This window comes from Pezoporus flaviventris, unplaced genomic scaffold (assembly GCF_033815535.1).
Source record: "Pezoporus flaviventris isolate CSIRO_AGI_PZ_B2104156 unplaced genomic scaffold, CSIRO_AGI_Pfla_v1 ptg000083l, whole genome shotgun sequence".
Lineage (NCBI taxonomy): Eukaryota > Metazoa > Chordata > Aves > Psittaciformes > Psittacidae > Pezoporus > Pezoporus flaviventris.
Window position 1 is genome coordinate 6,585,528 of NW_026892631.1, and position 18,015 is coordinate 6,603,542.

The 18,015-nt window shown below is 44.1% G+C and overlaps 1 protein-coding gene across 2 annotated transcripts in view; it reads left to right on the plus strand.

Moving 5' to 3' along the window:
* The window catches only part of FOXN2 (forkhead box N2), a 31,447-nt gene extending 14,071 nt beyond the window's left edge, over nt 1–17,376 (plus strand). The window contains exons 3-6 of one of the 2 annotated variants that reach the window (XM_061475582.1): nt 3,101–3,225; nt 7,378–7,442; nt 11,803–11,871; nt 12,627–17,376. In XM_061475582.1, coding sequence (XP_061331566.1) covers nt 3,101–3,225; nt 7,378–7,442; nt 11,803–11,871; nt 12,627–13,144 — 777 coding nt within the window. In that variant the 3' untranslated portion in view covers nt 13,145–17,376. The remainder of the gene's footprint in view (nt 1–3,100; nt 3,226–7,377; nt 7,443–11,802; nt 11,872–12,626) is intronic. The other variant, XM_061475583.1, reaches the window with a different exon arrangement.
* Nucleotides 17,377–18,015: the final 639 nt, after the last annotated feature.

Genomic DNA, 18,015 nt, shown 5'->3' on the forward strand with positions numbered 1-18,015 from the left:
CCCAAGCGCCTGTGTAAGCAGGGAGGCTCATGACATGTTGCGTCAGAGGAGCATGGTTTATTTTGGGTGAGAAGGGCTTTAAAGCCTTTCAAACAAATCTGGGCTCTCATATTCGAAGACTGTGTCTGACAGGAGGGGAGGGTCTGTCCCCCACATCCCAGGGCAGGATGAGGATGCTTTCTGATGCCTCCATGGGTATTGTTGCTAGCCATTGGCTATGAAATCCTTTTGCCCAGAGAGGGGCTGGATGCGCCATCCCTGGAGACATTCAGGGCCAGACTGGATGTGGCTCTGGGCAGCCTAGTCCAGTGCACTCTCCCATATGAGACAGCACTGCAGTCAAGAGGAAGAACTTCTCATGTTTTGGAAACAGGATGTATGTATGTCACATCTCTGCTAAAATATACACTGCCCTTTCTGTAAGCACGTGTTGTGATGCTGCTGTACCTAAGTGGTTTGTCAAAGTTTACCCTGGTTGATAGAGCTGAAATACCCTTTCTTACTAAAGTTACAGTTGAGCTCATGCCTGCAGTCATCCCAACAGGAGATTTCCAGTGATTCTCTGGTAATGGTGGCTGGGAGCTGGAGTTGATGAACAGCAAGGGGATGATGCTGGAGCCAGTGCCTGGGACACCTGCTTGCCTTCCAGTATACCTGCTGTGGCCTTGGTGCCCCTGAAGACGTGGAGCTGTGATTACAGGCTCAATTTGATGTGATTGTGATTCTGAGCAATCCTCAGAAGATACAGCTAATGCATCTGAAGCACTGTCACGTAACCTTGGGATTGGGGGGAGAGAGGTCTGCAGGGGGACATTGCTCTTTTTGAAGGAGCAGTGTCTGATACGCAGATTTGAAGTGAAAAGTGGTTTGGAGTAGGAAGCCCTGAGGAGCCTCCCTGCTCTTTGCTAGATTTGATTTTACAATTGTGGGTTTGGGGATTTTTTTACTAATCAGTACCACTGGGGAGAAAAGGTGTCGGGAGGCAGGAGCAGCATCCGCGTCAAGCATCAATTTGGCATGCTGCTGCTCATATGGATGTGGCCCTGCTACTGTTTCCTCCAGGAGGTTGGGGGAGACAGGGCTTGAGTATCTTCAACAGATCTCCCTTTCTTTTTCTTGGTAGGTATGTCCTTTTTTTTGACAGGACATGGTGCTAGACAACCTGTGTGGCTGTTCAGGTATTCAGGCAATGAGCAGGTCCCATCCATAAGCCTGTAGAGATAGGAGAACAGTGTCTATGATCTGATAAACCTCTTGGTGGGTGTACAACAGACCTCCATGCGTACACACAGTATTTTCCAGTACCCAGCTCAACAGCCCATACCTGATGGAACCACAACCGCTGTGCAGGGCTGAAGCTGGGTGCTTCAACAGCTGCCCCGCTGTTGATGTGAAATGGTAACCTCCACCGGCAGTTTAGCATTTTAGGTCATAGTAGACTTGGTCTTTGGTAGGAGAAATGGCAGAGTCTGTTTTGTTGCTGTGGTTAGACCTCTGGGCTCTTTTCAAGCTGGATGTATCTGTGTTCTATGGGGTTTTCAGCTCCAGCTGTGCATGGCTTTCCCCTGAAGTGTGACACTAGCAAGACCTGTCATGGATTGCCACTGTGCATCTTTGCTAAGGCAGCCAATGTGAGTGAGACGATGCATACAAGCAGCCCCATGGGCATCACCACCTCTTTTGTTTAACGTCTGCTTTTAGTGCAAATAATGGTGGGTGAAAGTGTGATTTCACATTATGCTTAACCCAATATAACTTCCCAAAGGAGTATACTTAACCCAGTCTGACTACTCAAAGAAGACGTCACCCTGTTTATTGCCTCTTGCACTGGACTGAGTGTCTGTCTGGCTTCAGCTTGCTGTTGCAATACCCACCCAAAATCCTTGTGTTGTGTTGTCAGGGCAGCAAACTGGTGGGAATACCTGGCTGGGAAGACGAAAGAGGGAAACTAACTCCATTCTGGCTGCAGGCCCAGCTGAACAGCATTAGGTGTCAAGTGGAAGTGCTTGCCTGAACTGGCAGATAAAACCTGTGGTAGCTTCAAAGCTACCAAAGGGAGAAAAATAGCAACCCCCAGCATTAGGGGTTGGGTTGCTGGGGAAAGAGATAAAGGATGTTAGTCTGTCGTTGAGATGATGGATGGAGCCGTTTGGGAGGATACCCCCTGTTAGTACCTAGCTGGCTAAATCATCCTGCCAGCCATCATGGCTGTTTAATTAAAGGTAAGCTTCTTGATAGGTATCTTGCGGGCTGTGTTCAGTTTTAGCATGAAAAGATGGGTATTAAGAAAGATTCAGGTTAAAAAAATCAATAACAGAGAGATGCTGCAGGTCAGAGATCTTTATGAAAGGCAGTAGCTTCAACTAAAATTGTCTCTTGCTCAGCTGGAGCCCTCCCTGGTTTGATTTTTCACTATGTATAGCAAAATATTTCCTCTTTTAAGTAAAAGCCCTGTGACTTAACAGGACTGTGGATTTATGTGCTGTGTGGGTCCTTTTTAGTCTTGTTTCACTGACCATCCATAAAATGGTGCTTAACTATTGGCATATCATATTTAATAGCAAGAATAACTAGCACAGTGGTGCTTGCATTGTTAGGTGCATCAAAATACGTTCATTGGGTTTTTAGCCAGGCGTTTGGCAACGTGCTGTTACAGGATTGTGTAAAGTTAAATGAGTATGTATACTTATGTAAGTAAAGGGAAGGGTGCTTTGGTTCCTTAGAAGCCTCTTAATTGGAAGACTGCTGATCAATTCACTGGTGCCTGGACAGATCCTTAAACTCACAGCTGTATTTACCAAGCGTTAAAACAAGGTTTACAGCTTTCAGTGGACAAACATGAAAGGGAATGGAGCTTTGGAGCTGCTATCCCAAGCTGCAAGATGGGTGCTTCCATACCATATAATGAGGGTCTTGGGACCACACACTCACACAGGGAGTGTCCCCTTCCCACGCAGGCAATGGAGCTGCCTGAGGATGATGCACATCATCTGTACGGTGCTGGATGCCAACATCATTGCCTCTTGGGAATGTCACATTAGAAATGACTGTAACAGCCTGGCCCCTGGCTCTTCTAATTTGCAGTATTTCTTTCTTGCAGGTGAATGGAAAAGGGTCATTATGGTGCGTTGACCCGGAATATAAACCTAATCTTGTCCAAGCACTGAAAAAGCAGCCTTTTCCCTCAGCGCTTGCATTTTACACGCCGCCAGCATCACCCCCAAGGTAGGTGAATTTTCTCATCTGAGTAAGGTGTGTGGTGGTTATGATAGAGAGGAAATGCCCATGGAGATGTTGATGTGGTGTTACCGGCTGCCACCCAAGAGAAGGATTTGAGTGGGGCTTAGGTGAGACTGGCTAGAAGAGCTGAGGAGATGTAACGAGCTCAGGCTTCCCAGGTAGCAGATCTGGGGTTCGTGTCCAAGTCACCTTCATGACTGTGGGAGAGTTTAAGAGAAGGAGGTCAGGGCTGTGGTGGGTGCTTATTGGTGATCCCGTGTCTCTGGAGGGCAGGCTGTGGCAGGAACTGGAGCAAAATCCTCCTTCAAACATAGTTCACCAGGACTGATGTAGGGTGCCTGGTGCTGCTAGCTTAGAAGGAAGTGTGGGTCTTTCTCCTTTAAGTCACTCACCTGGATATAAAATGCGTATGTTAGATACTGTCGTAGAAAACAACTTTTCCACAATCTGAAGTGCTTAGAGAGGTTGGTCTGAGAAAGGTGTGTTTTTCTTGGAGGCTGTTAAAAGCATTTTGCAGCAGGGATGGGAAGAACAGCCTTTACCATAAACACGCTCGGAAGTGGAGCCTGCGAGACTTCCTCACCCAGCACATGTTAAGATTAGGCAATAGGTTCTGGGGAATTTGAAGTGAACATCCTCAGTAGAGGAAGAAGAACTGCAGCTGGGTTAGCCTATGGGGTGAGACAGAGAGGAAGAGGAGAAGGACAGAAAGCAGAGAGGAATGCATCGCTGATGGTGAGCTCAGTTCTTAGGTAGGCATGTGGCCAGTTTATCTAGTTTAGCAAAGAATTTGGGTGAGATAAGAGATAATTACGGTCTCTGAACATCGCCCTGTGCCTTAACCTTATTGCGAGGAGTTTCCTTAACAAACAGGAGGACCTAGGATTACAGGAGCAGGATGTAAAACTGATAACATTGAGCAGAGATTTATAAGGGTCCAACAGGTCACTGACCCCGGGAGCTGGCACCCCAGTGCAACCCTTATCTGTCTGGCAGTAGCTGAAGATTTGTGTGGCATGGGCTTTTTCCAGTTGGGCTTGTAACCTACAAGATGAAACAGTGGTCTCTGACCTTCCAGCCATCTTGAGCTGTAAAAGGGTCATGTTGGGTTTGAAAGAGCCAAGCAGGAGTATCCTGTTTTCAGTGGGAATGAGAGCATTACTAAAATAACCCTGAAGCACTTAAGCATTAAGAAATAGTAAAATTGGAAAGTAAGAGATGGCTGGTGGTGTTGTAAGGCTTTTTATGGGAACAAAGATTATTGAAGCTACTGTAATTGGACCCCGATAATGATGATAATGCTTTTACAGGCTTTAATGTTTCTCTGTAAGGGCATGAACTTCTGGTTTTTGGTACAACTTGAGTGAAGGTTTTGGTCCTTGAAAGCTTTAACACCGTGTCCATGTTAACATGGTAAAACTTCCAGATTCAAAGAATAATACAGATGGGAAGGGACCTCTGGAATGCCGTCTGTCCAGACAGAGGAGCAGAGGATCAGGACAGACAGCCTACTGCAGGGCAGGTCATTCAGAGCCTCAACCTCTCCAAGATTAGTCCAATGATACAAGCACTGAAGTTAAGATTTACCTTGCTTGTAGGAAAGCAACATACTGAAATTAGGTGTAGGGGAGGAGAGATGTTACCCAAATGCTGAAGTACTTGCAAGATCAGGACTTCAATCTGAAGCTGTTGTTTCCGGTACCACTTTTTTTCCTTCACTGAAGGACTAGTCCCACTTGCCAACTATCACAATTACAAGGAAATCCTGGTCCTAATGAAGCCACATGGCAACATTCCCACTGCAGTGCTTTTATTTACAAGGACAACAAAGTAAGATACTAAACTTCTCCCTAATGAAAGCTGGTTTATTTGCCTTTAATAATAATAATACAACCATTCGTAAGACTTTCAGGAAAACAGATTTATCTTTTTCCCTTCCATGTTCAAAAATCCTTGGACTAATTTTTTTTTTTTGGGGGGGGGGGGCCTCAAGAGGCCGACTTGTGTGTGAAAAGAGAAAGAGGAAGCCCAGAGTTGCAGCTGGAGAGAGGCTGGAAGGACTGTCCAAATTCATCTATAGGCTGATGCTCGAATTCGACTGTGTCTTCTTGTGGGAGGGCTCTGTGTAGTGTTCATAATTACAGTGTGCTGGGGGGCTATGCCTGTCATTCAGTGGGATTCTAGGGTAAAATGAAAGGTGTTACTTTGAGTAGAAGCTTTCCAAAACTGGAATCTGTGTCTAGTTACACTGAAATGTGTATGATCATAGGTGACTGGCTTCACTGATGTGTTTTATTTCCACACAGCTCGTTCAACAAGTCCATGCAAGGCCCCTGTGTTCTAATACTACTGTATAATATCCCTTGGCTCTGGGGACAGGCAGGGTCCTCATCTTCCTAATACCTTATGCATATGCATAGCTTGCCTTAATACTAAGCATTAATTTTCTCTAAGAAAGCTCTGTGTGGATATGATTCTTGGAGGATCTGAGATCAGAAAAAGGGATGAAGATGTTTAGCATCTCTTTGTACAATCTACCTGCAGGTGGCAAAGCCAGCCACGGTGGGGTGTGCCCATTGCTTTCCTTGTGGCTTTTGTTTTTTTATTATTATTATTTTAATTTTTTCCCCATTTTTGGATCTGTTCCCTTTGCACTCCTTCAAGAAAACACAAGTTTTGCACATATTCACATTCAGCTGCCCTTTTTCCCTTTGGTTGCCACACTGGGAGATGCTTAAATGTGACTCTCCTTTTCAGTAGCTTTAGTTACCAGTGCCAGGCAGGCTGCTGTGCTGCCAGGGCTCCTTCCATAGCTCAGATGATGTATTCCAAGCCACCTTGCTTCATTTCTTTTCCTCCTGCACTATGCCAACCTTTGGAGCTGTTACCATTGGCCAGCTGAGTTTGGATAACATGATGGCAAGTTGGGCATCCCTCATTTACAGCTGTGTGGAGTAGCTGCTCTCAGGGCTGTTGAGATGCGTGCAGCCACAGCAGCAGCCAGCAACCGGTGAAAAATATTTTATTCAAAATTCAACTTAAAGAATGAAGATTTTAGTTAAATAAATGTATTTTAGAAAAATGAAGTCGCCGTTTTGGGGTTTTAATTAATGATCTAGAGAAGTTAAAAGAAATATGAAGCATTTAGCAACTTTGTGATTTTTTTGGGGGTGGAGATTTGTGGCTGTGCCTTATTTTGGAAAATAGAGCTGCCTAAATATGATAAATATGAAAGGTGAACACGCCTTAATGATAGAAATCACCCCATTAATCCTGTGAGGTTGCTGTTACAGGTTGGGCTTGAAAATTCTGCCCATTACCCTTTGAACTCTTCCAGCAATGCTGTAAAAGATGCACATTGCTGTGTTTCACACAGTGTTAAGAGTTGTCTACTATTCCTGTTGTATTCGTTTCTAAACGTTTCTAAACTGTATTTATAATGAACTGAATAATTAGGACTGGGTGTGCAGCAGAAAGCCATGTGAAAGTTTTAACTTGACCTTTATGCTGTAAGGTATTAAGTGGTACTTTACCAGGCAAAGTAAGATCTCCTAAGACAACAAAGCAGGCAGCGTCACCAAAGCAGCCCAGGTTCAGATAACTTAAAACTGAGCAGATATCTTGGTTTGAAGGGGTTTTTTTTTGGCTCTTCCCCAGCTTTTGGCATGACACTACCTTTTGTTCTTGTTAATCTCCCACTACCATTTCAAAGAGCAGGTGGACACAACTGGTCCTTAACTGTTCTGTTGCTCCTGGGCTCTAAGCATCGCTGCATAAGCTAATGTCTTGTTCACATGGAGGTTTTACTTAGTAAAAATCACTGTTTAAAATCCAGTCTTTAAGCAGGTACATAAACTCTGTTGAAGTTAGTATCTCTTGCCCACCAGGCTTTTGTTTAGTGTGTGTGGTTGGAGGTGTTTTGCAAATGCTGCTGATGGCTTACAGTGCTCTGTAAACCATCCACCAATGTGTCAGACCATCTACTAAGGGCAATAGCAATTGCTTGCCCACCAAACTGTGGTGATTGGGTTGGTTTTGTGTTTACCTCTCTATGATCATATTATTGTGACTACTGTACGTTGTAGAAATCATTTGGCTAATCAGGGCTCGCCTTTGACCTGTTGCATTTCTCTTCAGTAGGTCAGTGTCCCCTCACTACCTAACTTCAGTCCTTCAGCAGAATCACGGCCGATCTCTCAAAGGTAAACATTTCATTTTCATTTGCTTTGCTCCCCTGGCTTTAGTCACAAGTGTGTGCTGAAGCCCAGCTTATGGACCTGCTCCGAAGGGTCTGCTAGATTATGATGTAGTAGAATGCATCCTTCTTAGCCACCTGTATGTTCAGTTGAAATCCCTCAGATGAATTTAACATGTAGTAGGAGCTGTCTTGCTCTGCCAGCAAGGTATTTAGCAGGCCCATCACTCCCAAATACGACCTGCTTAAAGAATGAATATTTCAGTAGAAAACAAATCTGAAAGCTGCACATCTTTACACTAGTTCTATTGGGTACCAAGAACAAAAAGCAGCCACTTTTAATGTATGTAACTGGTGGGACGTGGCCACAGAAAAGTCCCTTGAAATTGTTTGTTTGATAAAAGTGGGCGGGAGAGCATGATGGGAATAATGAGTACACTTCAGACGAGTATTTCATAGCTGTGTGGTCCTTTTCACTCCCTTGCCAAGAAGATGGGTACAAGCTAGTGTCATTGCCAGTGCAATTAAGCAGGAAGACCTGAGTTCTGGATATTAACCCGGAGAATAGAATAGCCTCATGTTGTCTGTTTAGTTGAAGGTGTCACCTTAAAAATTGTAAAATGTTCATTTTAACTCTTGGGAGAGAAGAATAGGATGGGTTTAACATATATATACTCCAAATGCAGGTCTTGATACTGTAGGCTGCATGCAGTACTGCCCCTCAACCAAGTTTGTAACCCTCTGTGTTTCCTGTATTAGTAATGAAGTAGGTGGAGGAGAAACCAAGTCATGTCCACATCCAAAAGCTTTTATGTAATATAAATGTTAGTTTAACTGTAGTCACCAAAAATTGGTGGAGAAAGATTGGATCTGACCGAGTCATGCTCAGTATATTACCATGGATGAGTAATCTTTTCTGGCCATGGCAGGAGCTCTGACAGGTTTTAATGAGCGTTAGAGTCAAGAACTTGGCCATGGGTCTGGCCTAGGGGTTTCTACGTTTGCTTTCCATGAGGAAAAACAGCCAGCCAGATTCAGATTTAAAACCCAAAAAGTGAATTTAAGATGGAAATCTGTTTTTCATTGGCAATCAAATGCAAATGGAAGCAACAACAGCTCTTGAACGGGAGATGGTTACTTCATTTTCCCATATGTACCTTTATGGGCTTTGGTACCAGGTACATATGCTAGTCAGCATGCTGGGAATCACAGCATTTCTTTTGAAGAAGCCTGTTCAGCCCAGGTCTTGCACTTCGCTACTAAAGCTTAATACATTGAAAGCTTGTTCTTGTCAAAAATAATACTGAGTTTTTTTTAAAGTGCTGTGAATTGGGCTCAGTTTTTAAAGGGCTGATTCCAAGAAAAAGTGAGCATAAGTTAATTTCTCATAGAGGAGCATTGTTAAAGCCCTTTCAAGGGGTTAATGAAAGGCCCCTGATGAAGAAGGACTTGAGCAGCACAGCAGACATCCAGCGCTCTGCTTTTGCTAGCACAGTAGGCTAGCAAGGTTGTTTTTAGTTTTTGGCCTCGATCCAAAACCATTGGTTAGGCAGCAAAGGCAAGTATTTTTAGAGACCAAGAAGCTGCCTGGTCCACAGATGATAATTCCCATGCATCCAGACAGACGTTTTATGGTGGTACCCAGGTGGCAAGGAAGCATCCCTGGCTGGCTGGCTTCTGCAGAGCTGCTAGGTCTGGGATTCCCAGGGATCAGAATCACAGAATCATACAATTCCAGGTTGGAAGGGACTTCAAGGAACATCTGGTCCAACCTTTCTAGGCAAAGCATGACACAGACCAGATGTTCCAGCACCCTGTCCAGCCAAATCCGAGAAGTGTCCAATGTTGGGGAATTCACCACTTCCCTGGGGAGACCACTCTGATGGCTGTGAAAAATTTTCCTCTTGCATTCAATTGGAATCTCCCCCAGAGTAACCTGTGCTCATCACCCCTGCGCTTTTCCATGTGACTCCTTGTAAAAAGGGAGTCTCCATCTTCTTTGTAGCCACCCTTTAAATACTGGCAAATGGTGATAAGGGCTGCCCTGAGCCTTCTCTTGTACAGGCTGAACAAACCCAGCTCTCTCAGCCTGGCCTCACACAGCTTCCCAGTCCTCTTGTCATCTTTGTGGCCTTTCTCTGGACCCTCCCCAGTCTGTCCACATCTTCTTATATGGTATAGTGGGGACCAAAACTCAACAGCATTCCAGGTGTGGCCTGACAAGCAATGAGCAGAATGGGATAATAACTTGTTAGGGGATACAAGAAATCCCCCTCCTCTTAATGATTTTGCTGGTGTGTCCTCTGACAGGTTTGGAGATTGCCAGTCTGATGCTAACTGTTCCAATTTGCTACGCTGCATGTGCCAAAATAATGACATACATCTGCTCTCATTTAACTTCTTCAGCTGGGTGAACCTGTTCAGCATCTCCCTGGCATTGGAGGCAAGCCAGTAATGTTCCTGGGGTCACATAGGGCTGCTGCTGTGCAAATGAAAGAAGTCCTTGGAATAAAGTGGTTCCTCAGCCATTCTCCTGGGGAGACATAAGTTTGGGAAATACTGCTCTGTTGAGGAGAACAGTCAGAAATGCAGCCAAAGCACATTAATAGTGACGCAGAGTACTGCTGAGGAGTCACTGCAGAAGTGTCTTTCCTCATTCTTTGGGGATACTAAGATGCAGCAGTGTTCTCCACAGGTAGTAATTCTGTGTTGCATTCATGCCTCTGATTGCTTGTCATTTTAACAAGGTGGTGCTTATATACCAACATCAGATGTTAAAACCAAATGTCGGTGATAGCAAGTAAGGAATAGGAATATTTCACTTTCTGGTTATGGTAGTGGTGGAGGAAAGTAATTCCTTATGCTTGCGTTTTCATTTCTTTTTGTCGTCTGGATACATATGACTTGGAAATTCAGGGGCTCTATTGCCAGAAACAGTATTGACACAACAGGAAGAAACCCCAGCCTTGTGCGTGCAGTGGGATAGACCTTAAAGTATGCTGGTTTTAAAATGAGAGAGAGCGAAACAAGGGAGAAATACGTACTTACGTACACCTTGGACATAATGTTTTGCTCTGAGACACCAAGGCTCCTGTGAGAGCTCACTGTCTCATTGCTCCCCTTTTTCCTGGTTAGTGTACCATATGTATTCCTCCTGGAGGGACACAGACCTGCTTAAGCAAGTCCCGAGGAGCCCACAGAGATGTTCTGAGGGCTGGAGCACCTCTGCTCTGCTCCCGGTGCCTAAAGGGACCGATAAGGGCCTGTAGGGACAGGACAAGGGGGAATGGCTTTAAACTGACAGAGGGGAAATTTAGATTGAATATCAGGAAGAAATTTCTTCATTATGAGAGTGCTGAGGCGCTGGCACAGGGTACCCAGAGAAGCTGTGGCTGCCCCATCCCTGGCAGTGTTCAAGGCCAGGTTGGACAGGGCTTGGAGCAACCTGGTCTAGTGGAAGGTGTCCCTGCCTGTGGCAGGGGGTTGGAACTGGATGAGCTTTAAGGACCCTTCCAACCCAAACCAGTCTGGGATTCTGTGATCCATAGCTGGATGTCAGGGAAGGAAGACCTTGGATTTCCTCTTTTTTTAAAGAGCATGAGTGTGTCCTGAAACGAGAGAGAAAGGTGTGCTTGTTTCTTTTCCTCTTCACCTGATTCTAGCTAGAAATGTCACTCTGTCATAATGTCCTTAAGGTGCCCTTTTTGAGATGTAAGCAATCTGGGTGGCAAAGGATGGCGTTCCTCAGCAACGCTTGTTACCATAGCTAAAAGTGCTGCAGTTCACCTAAACCTTTTGAAGCGCCTATGTATTATTTAGATCCCCGTGCTTTCTAGATGAAGTAGTTCAGTGCCCCCTTCCCTCCTTGTCTTCTCCATTTCTTCCATCTGACTTGTTAGTGTGCAGATTACTGCCAAAGGAGAGAGGTGTGCTGAATTAGTGCTGCATTAACGGGCACGTTTGTTCTCAGCCTTGCATATTCACATAACCAGGGTAAGAAGCTGCTGAGATGCTTTTCTGTGCCATATGCGTAATCTTTCTCTCTCAATTGGTACCAACAAAAAGCCACTTGTTGGTAAGTATAGCAACAGCATCATCATATGAATGCCTAATTAATGATTCTTGGCTTCAGCTTTGGTAAGTGCAGTGTGAGAATTCAGCATCTGATATCATAGATAAGATGTGAGGCTGTTCTATAATGGTATTGCACTGTACGAGTGTCATGCTCTGTCTGAATTCATGCATTCTCCCAGCCCTGCCCTTTACTGTAGGCCAGTATATATAGCTATATGTTCTTTATATGTTCTAGGGGCCTCATTTTGTCAGGCTTACCAAAGATCTAATGTTTTGCTGCTTCTCTTTCACAGAATCTGATATTGATGCTGCTACTGCAATGATGCTGTTAAATACTTCCATTCAACAAGGGATGTTGGACTGTAAGCATAAGCCATTTTACTTTGCTTTTCTTTTATACCCAGAAGCTAGATGTTGCAGGAAACAAGTATGGTCTATTTGAGAAGCAATTCTGGGTTGATTATTCTTTCTCTTATTAGCGTTTTACAGAACCACCTTCTCTTCCCCCCACATTTAATCTTGGGTGGTTTTTTTTCAGCAGAGTTCTTCCCTGCCCTCTTTGTGCTAGATGGGAAGCAGAGTTTCTTAGTTAACTTCTCTGTTTCTCCAGCTCTTAGCTGTGATTAGCTGAAGGCTGTTGTCCTTCACGGATAACAGTAAATGAGCACAAGATGTTATGACTCTTAAATGCTCACATTGAGTTTACTTTGCAGCCAGCCAGAGTGTGCTCCTATCAGCCTACCAATGTCTGAAGGGCGCCTTCAAGGGTACTGGAGAGGGGCTCTTCATCAGGGACTGTAGCAACAGGACAAAGGGTAATGGGATCAAAAAACAGGGGAGATTTAGGTTAGATATAAGGCAGAAATTCTTCCCTGTGAGGGTGGTGAGGCCCTGGCACAGGTTGCCCAGAGAAGCTGTGGCTGCCCCATCCCTGGCAGTGTTCAAGGCCAGGTTGAATGGGGCCTGGAGAAACCTGCTCTAGTGGAAGGTGTCCCTGCCTGTGGCAGGGGGTTGGAACTGGATGAGCTTTCAGGTCCCTTCCAACCCAAACCAGTCTGGGATTTTGCAGGTGATCTCAGTGGAGTATTTGCTTACTGACAAATCTTGTTTTTGACAGGTGAGAAGCCTCAGCCTCTGAAGACACCTAAGAAGAGGAGTTACGGCAGCGCGTTCAATCCTCCCAGTTCCATAAATTTGCAGGGAAATGATTCTGCAGCCACCAATATCGATCCGAAAGAGGATCACAACTACAGTGCCAGCAGCATGGGCTCCCAGCGCTGCGCATCTAGGTCCAGCGTGTCTTCCTTGTCCTCCCTTGATGAGGTGTATGAATTTATCTCCGAGACCAGCCACGATGGAAGTGATGGCAGCGAAGGGTTTCACAGCGAAGTGGATACAGACGTTGACTATGAAGATGATCCTCTTGGAGACAGCGGCTATGCATCCCAACCTTGTGTAGATACCTCTGAGGAAAGTCAGCCTAGCAACAAAGCACTCGAGGAGTTGTGTCAAGAAATTGATGAAGAGTTGAAAGAAGCAGCAGGGTCTCTGCTCCACCTTGCTGGTATCCAAACATGCTTGAGTTCCTTAATAAGTACTGCAAAGACCCACTGTCACAAGCAAAGGAAGAAATAGTATGTTTGTCAGTGTTGAATATATACATATATTTTTTTTAATTGTGGCAATACTCTTCTACTTTTACCCTTCACAAGGGAGATCAAAGCCATAAGAGGACTCATTGCTTTTTTAATTTTGGCGCTAACTATAATTTAGCCATTTATTTTTAAATCACTGCCTAAAAAGAAAAGTTATTTAATCTTCTCCAAGTAGAAGAGGTGCATGACTTATGAAAACCTGAAAGCATACTTCTTAAGGATCGCTTTTAGTTGGTTTTACTTTCTTTTCCCCAGAGATACGTTTGTTCAGATGCACATTGTGGATCATATTTACAGCTCCGTTGGCCTCATCCACAGAGGGGAGTTTTGCCCTGTCTAAGGGCTCTGACTTCCACATAAAGGATTAAAAAGGAGGAGAAAAAAGAAAGGGGTTTAAATTAATAAGGGGTCCTGGCTTTGGTTGCCCATCCTGTCTTCTCTCTTCTGAGACAGGTCCTGGTTGGAAGGCTGGTGAAGCGAATCCAAATGGCTGCAATTTTCAGCCCGTCTGACACTGAGAGCACTCCAGGAGCTGCTCTCAGCAGGAGGCAAAGTACCCCCTGGAAGAGTGTGAGTAAGGGGTAGTGAGGTGGGTACCACCCACAGTTTTCTTCTTTGTCCTCCTTCCCCCAGATCTGCTGTGTTCAGGTCAGATTCCTGAAAGAAAACAGGTTGGGGTTTGTTTGGTTTTTCCATCTTAAGACAAATTGCCTTTTTGAGGGGGTTGCATGTGTCCTTTTCATGCAGATGCATGCACGCGTACGTGCACCTTGGATGTAGCCAACAGTGAAAGCCAAGGTTGATGTTGTCCTTGTGTTACCACCACTGTTGGTAACTATGTAGTAGCGGTGTAGTCCAGCAACACCTACCCTTCTGCTCCCCTATATAGATTCATGGGGTGGAGGGGAGAAGGACCCCACAGTTGGTGGTGACAATGTGGACAAGGTGCAGGCTTTAGGTGGCTAAGAGGTGAACAGCTGCTTAAAAGGGAACATTTTACCCCTTAACCGAGACAAAATAGAACTTCCTTTTGGATCAGTGAACCATGAATTACTTTTGGGGGTTTTTGCCCTTTCCTCCCTCCTCCATTCTTGTTGTTTCTGTCACATGGGCTGTCCATACCTTTTGTTCCCTGATCACTGTGCCTTGTGCTGTGTGAACCCCATCAGCCTCCTGCCACGTACGGGCATCTAATAGGCAAGGTTTCATCCTTTGGATGTGCTTTGTCGCTCAGGAGGACCTCTCTGTTTTGGGAAGAAATTCCTTCACAATTCATTTTTGCAATAAGAGAATCTCTTTAGAGTTCCCAGGCATCCTTCAGCCAAAAATGTTTTAGTTGTCTGGTGGACTTTGTTCCTCTTTTTCCAATGTTTAGTTTTCTTTGACGATCAGTGGTGACTGCGTACAGCTTCCTGTAGATGAGGACTTTCTTCTTTCAATTTTCTGTTCAAAATGGGGAAGCAGTTCTGTTGGAGTGGGTTTTAACAGTACTGTGCGTATCAGGATGCCTTAAGTACGTTGCAGAATTGTATACAGCTCTCGAGGTCATCTTTCCTGTTCCTGAAAGATAGCATGATGTGCCATCAATGTTCTTGCTAACATGTGAAGGTACTGCTTGAGCAGGTGTTGGGTAAACTGACTGAAAATTAGGAGCAGAGCCACCTAGGAAACCAGTGTTCCACTGTTTTGGTTGTTGAAAACGGTGCTGGATTCAGCCAACAGCTACCCTTTCCCTAACAGGGTATTTTTCTGGCTATTTGGAGGCCTTTCTTAGACCAGTGTGGTTCTTTCGTGTGTTGGGTTTCGGGTTTTTTCGCCTTATTTGTTAGTCTCTTCATGAATACTGCCATAAACTGTGTACTTTAAACATTAACACAGCCATGCTGCTGAAGATCTGTTGCTCTGAGGGCCTTCCAGGGCCTCTTGAAGACAACAGTGGTGCTCCTACTGACTCAGTGGCTGTTGGATCAAGCCTGAAATATTTGAGGTTCTTTGTGTTTTGGAATTTAAAGCCAATGTTATTTTTCCTTTTGAAAGCACAAACACTAGGAAAAAAGAAGTGTTGTTTTGGGTTGTTTTTTTTCCCCAAATACTTCAGTCTTTAGAATGATCTCTTGAAAGGGAAGAAAAATACTCTGCTGCATTCCTCTTTGTGTGAACACCCGTTAGCCTGCAGCTGTGACAGGGCAACATGTGTGCAGATGTGTATGTCTTCTGGATATCACAAGTGGTGCATTAGCCAATTAGATCTGATACTGGATGTGTTACTGATGGATAGTAGGAGGAAAACTCGCTATTTAAAGGTAAACTAAGTCCCAGTGCAGTCGTTCTTAGGATTTTGAGATGTGAAGATAACGAATGCTTGCTGGAATTGCTTTCTTTGCTCATGGATTGCTTTTGTACTTGGATGGAAAACTGCAAAGGGCAGAGTTTGTGTCTATGTGAAAATAAGGGTCCAGCTATACAGAAATACTGTTAGCAGACTGGGATTTTCCTTGGTGCCATGATTTCACTAGTATGCTGTTGAAGGGGGGTGCTGCCTGGCTCCCACTGAAGGTGGTCACAGCTTTTCTGTAGGTTCCAGTGAAAGGTGGATCAAGGTCCCAGGTACTCTGGAAGTGGTCATGGTCTGCTCTGTGGTTTGGTTCTGAATTGCTTTTTTTGCCTCAGACAAAACTTGAGAAGGCTAATACTAAGAGCGTGGCTGTGCTGGTGTTAACCCTGACGTTGGTGATGATAACTTCAGTGTTTCAGTGTTTCTGAAGGGATGGGGTTGGGTGCTAACAATGCATTTAATTACCATATGCAACGAGCAATAAAACTGTACTGATCTGAAGTTAGCAATGAAAGCTGCCTCTGTCCTTACAGCTTTCAGCCTGGGAGAACTGGAATTGTGGAAGGGGGGAAGCAGTCGCAAGCCCTTCCCTGGGGCACAGTGGTGCGGCAGGGCTGCACTCTTCAGGCTTTGCTATCTTCCCTTTCTCCTCCTGAAGGAGAAGGGAGCCAGTAAGTGCCCCTGACCTTGTTCCACACCTCTGCCTGCACGTTTTGGCAGGCAAAGGCCACCTGCTTAGTTGTGGAGCATCCCTTTTGGTAGTGGGAGAATAGCTACCCTTCCTTTTGCTTCCATACCTAGCATTGGGTTTGGGTTTGTTTGCCACCTCAGTTACAGACCCTGGTGTATATAGTATAAATGGAGTATAATTTAAAGTTATTTTGATTGTTGGGTTTGGGTTTTTCTTTTTAGTGACATATGTAAAGTGTTCATGCCAATGGTTGACTCTGATATATTTTGGCAAGCAAAGTATTAACGAACCCCGTTCAATTCTTTAAATGCAGTGAAGAAGTGTATGAGACTCACGTACAAGGGAGGCTGCTCTGTTGAGGATGAATCTGATGTGAATACAATATAAACCTGTATCTGCCTTTCAGATTCCCATGCTAAATTACTGCTTTTGCAAAAGTCACATCAAACATTTTGAAATGCAACTGTAAAATGGAAGTTGTACGGTTTGCAACTTTTCATCAGCCTGAAAAGTAAGTACAAGCTCCGGTGAAAGCAAAGTACACTCATCCACCTTAATAATGGTGTAGTCAAAATATTTATTGAAAAGAAAAGGTAGAGTATTTTAAATGTTGCACCTGCCATTATATCTTAAAGCACATTCTTCACACCTAACTGCCAGTGCCATTATCAAGTCTTGTTTTATAAATGTACATTTCCTCAAACTAAAAAGTGCATAATTATAAGGATTATGTTACTGCCATATAGTGATACAAAACATTTTATAATTGCCAAGTCATTGTAACTATTATTTATTTGAGAGTGAATTGTAAGAATGCTTTCTGATCAAAAGAACCAGAGTTGTTTTTAAACTGTTCCTGTTAGCTTGTTTCTAATGTAGCATAAGCAATGTCCTTGGGTTTGTTTAGAATAAATTTGCCAGTATGTGACCAATTCTAACCCTTTTTCCTCCGGTTTAGTCCTTTACCCGTTTTAAAGACAATTTACAGAAGTTTAGTTTTTTGTATGCTAATCTCTGTTAATTAAAATGTTTATAAATTTTATTTTTACCAAAGAGATGCAATTCATTATGACAAAATATTGCAGAATAAACTTTGTTTTATAACATTTGTGACTTTTTCTGCCCACATTTTTCATTCTGATGATCAAAGGGGCTTTTCTAAAATAAACAGCATTGCAAACAGAAAGCGCTGTGTGCTCTCTTTATCTACAGATCCTTGTTCCAAGGGCCCCATCTTCCCATTTAAACCTCATCCATGAGACTGGGCTAGTGTAAAAAGCTACACGTGCAATTCATTGTAGGTTAGTTAAGACAGTCGCATGCATGTGGAAGTCATCTGTTAAATACCTTCTCCGTCCACAGCAGGATTTGCTGTGGTTCGTCCAGGTAATATTTGAAGAGTGTCTTATTCAGGCTAAGATTTTACCCTTTAACCTGGAACTCAAGGAGCTAATAGAAGGGCAGCAGAGCTTAAAGCCCCGTCCAGCCTGGCCTTTGAACACTTGCACAGTGGGGCAGCTAATGGAGGGATGCATGGTGTCTTCCCTTTACTCCTTTTACTTTCATTAAGGAAACAAACATAAACTATCCATTTATATAGAAGACCTTCCCCTGCCCGAGAGGCAGAAGTACAAGAGGGAGACACATAATGGGACATGATGCTTCTCTCTTTTAAAAGCAGACATTGGTATACCTCTTCCATTTTTATTTTTTAACCTAGTTGTATCACTGAGTTAAGTTTCCTCTGCAGGATCTGATGGAAATGCATCTGTTTCTTCTGCAATACTTGAAGGGATCCGGTAGGTTCTTAACAAAGACTGTCCTT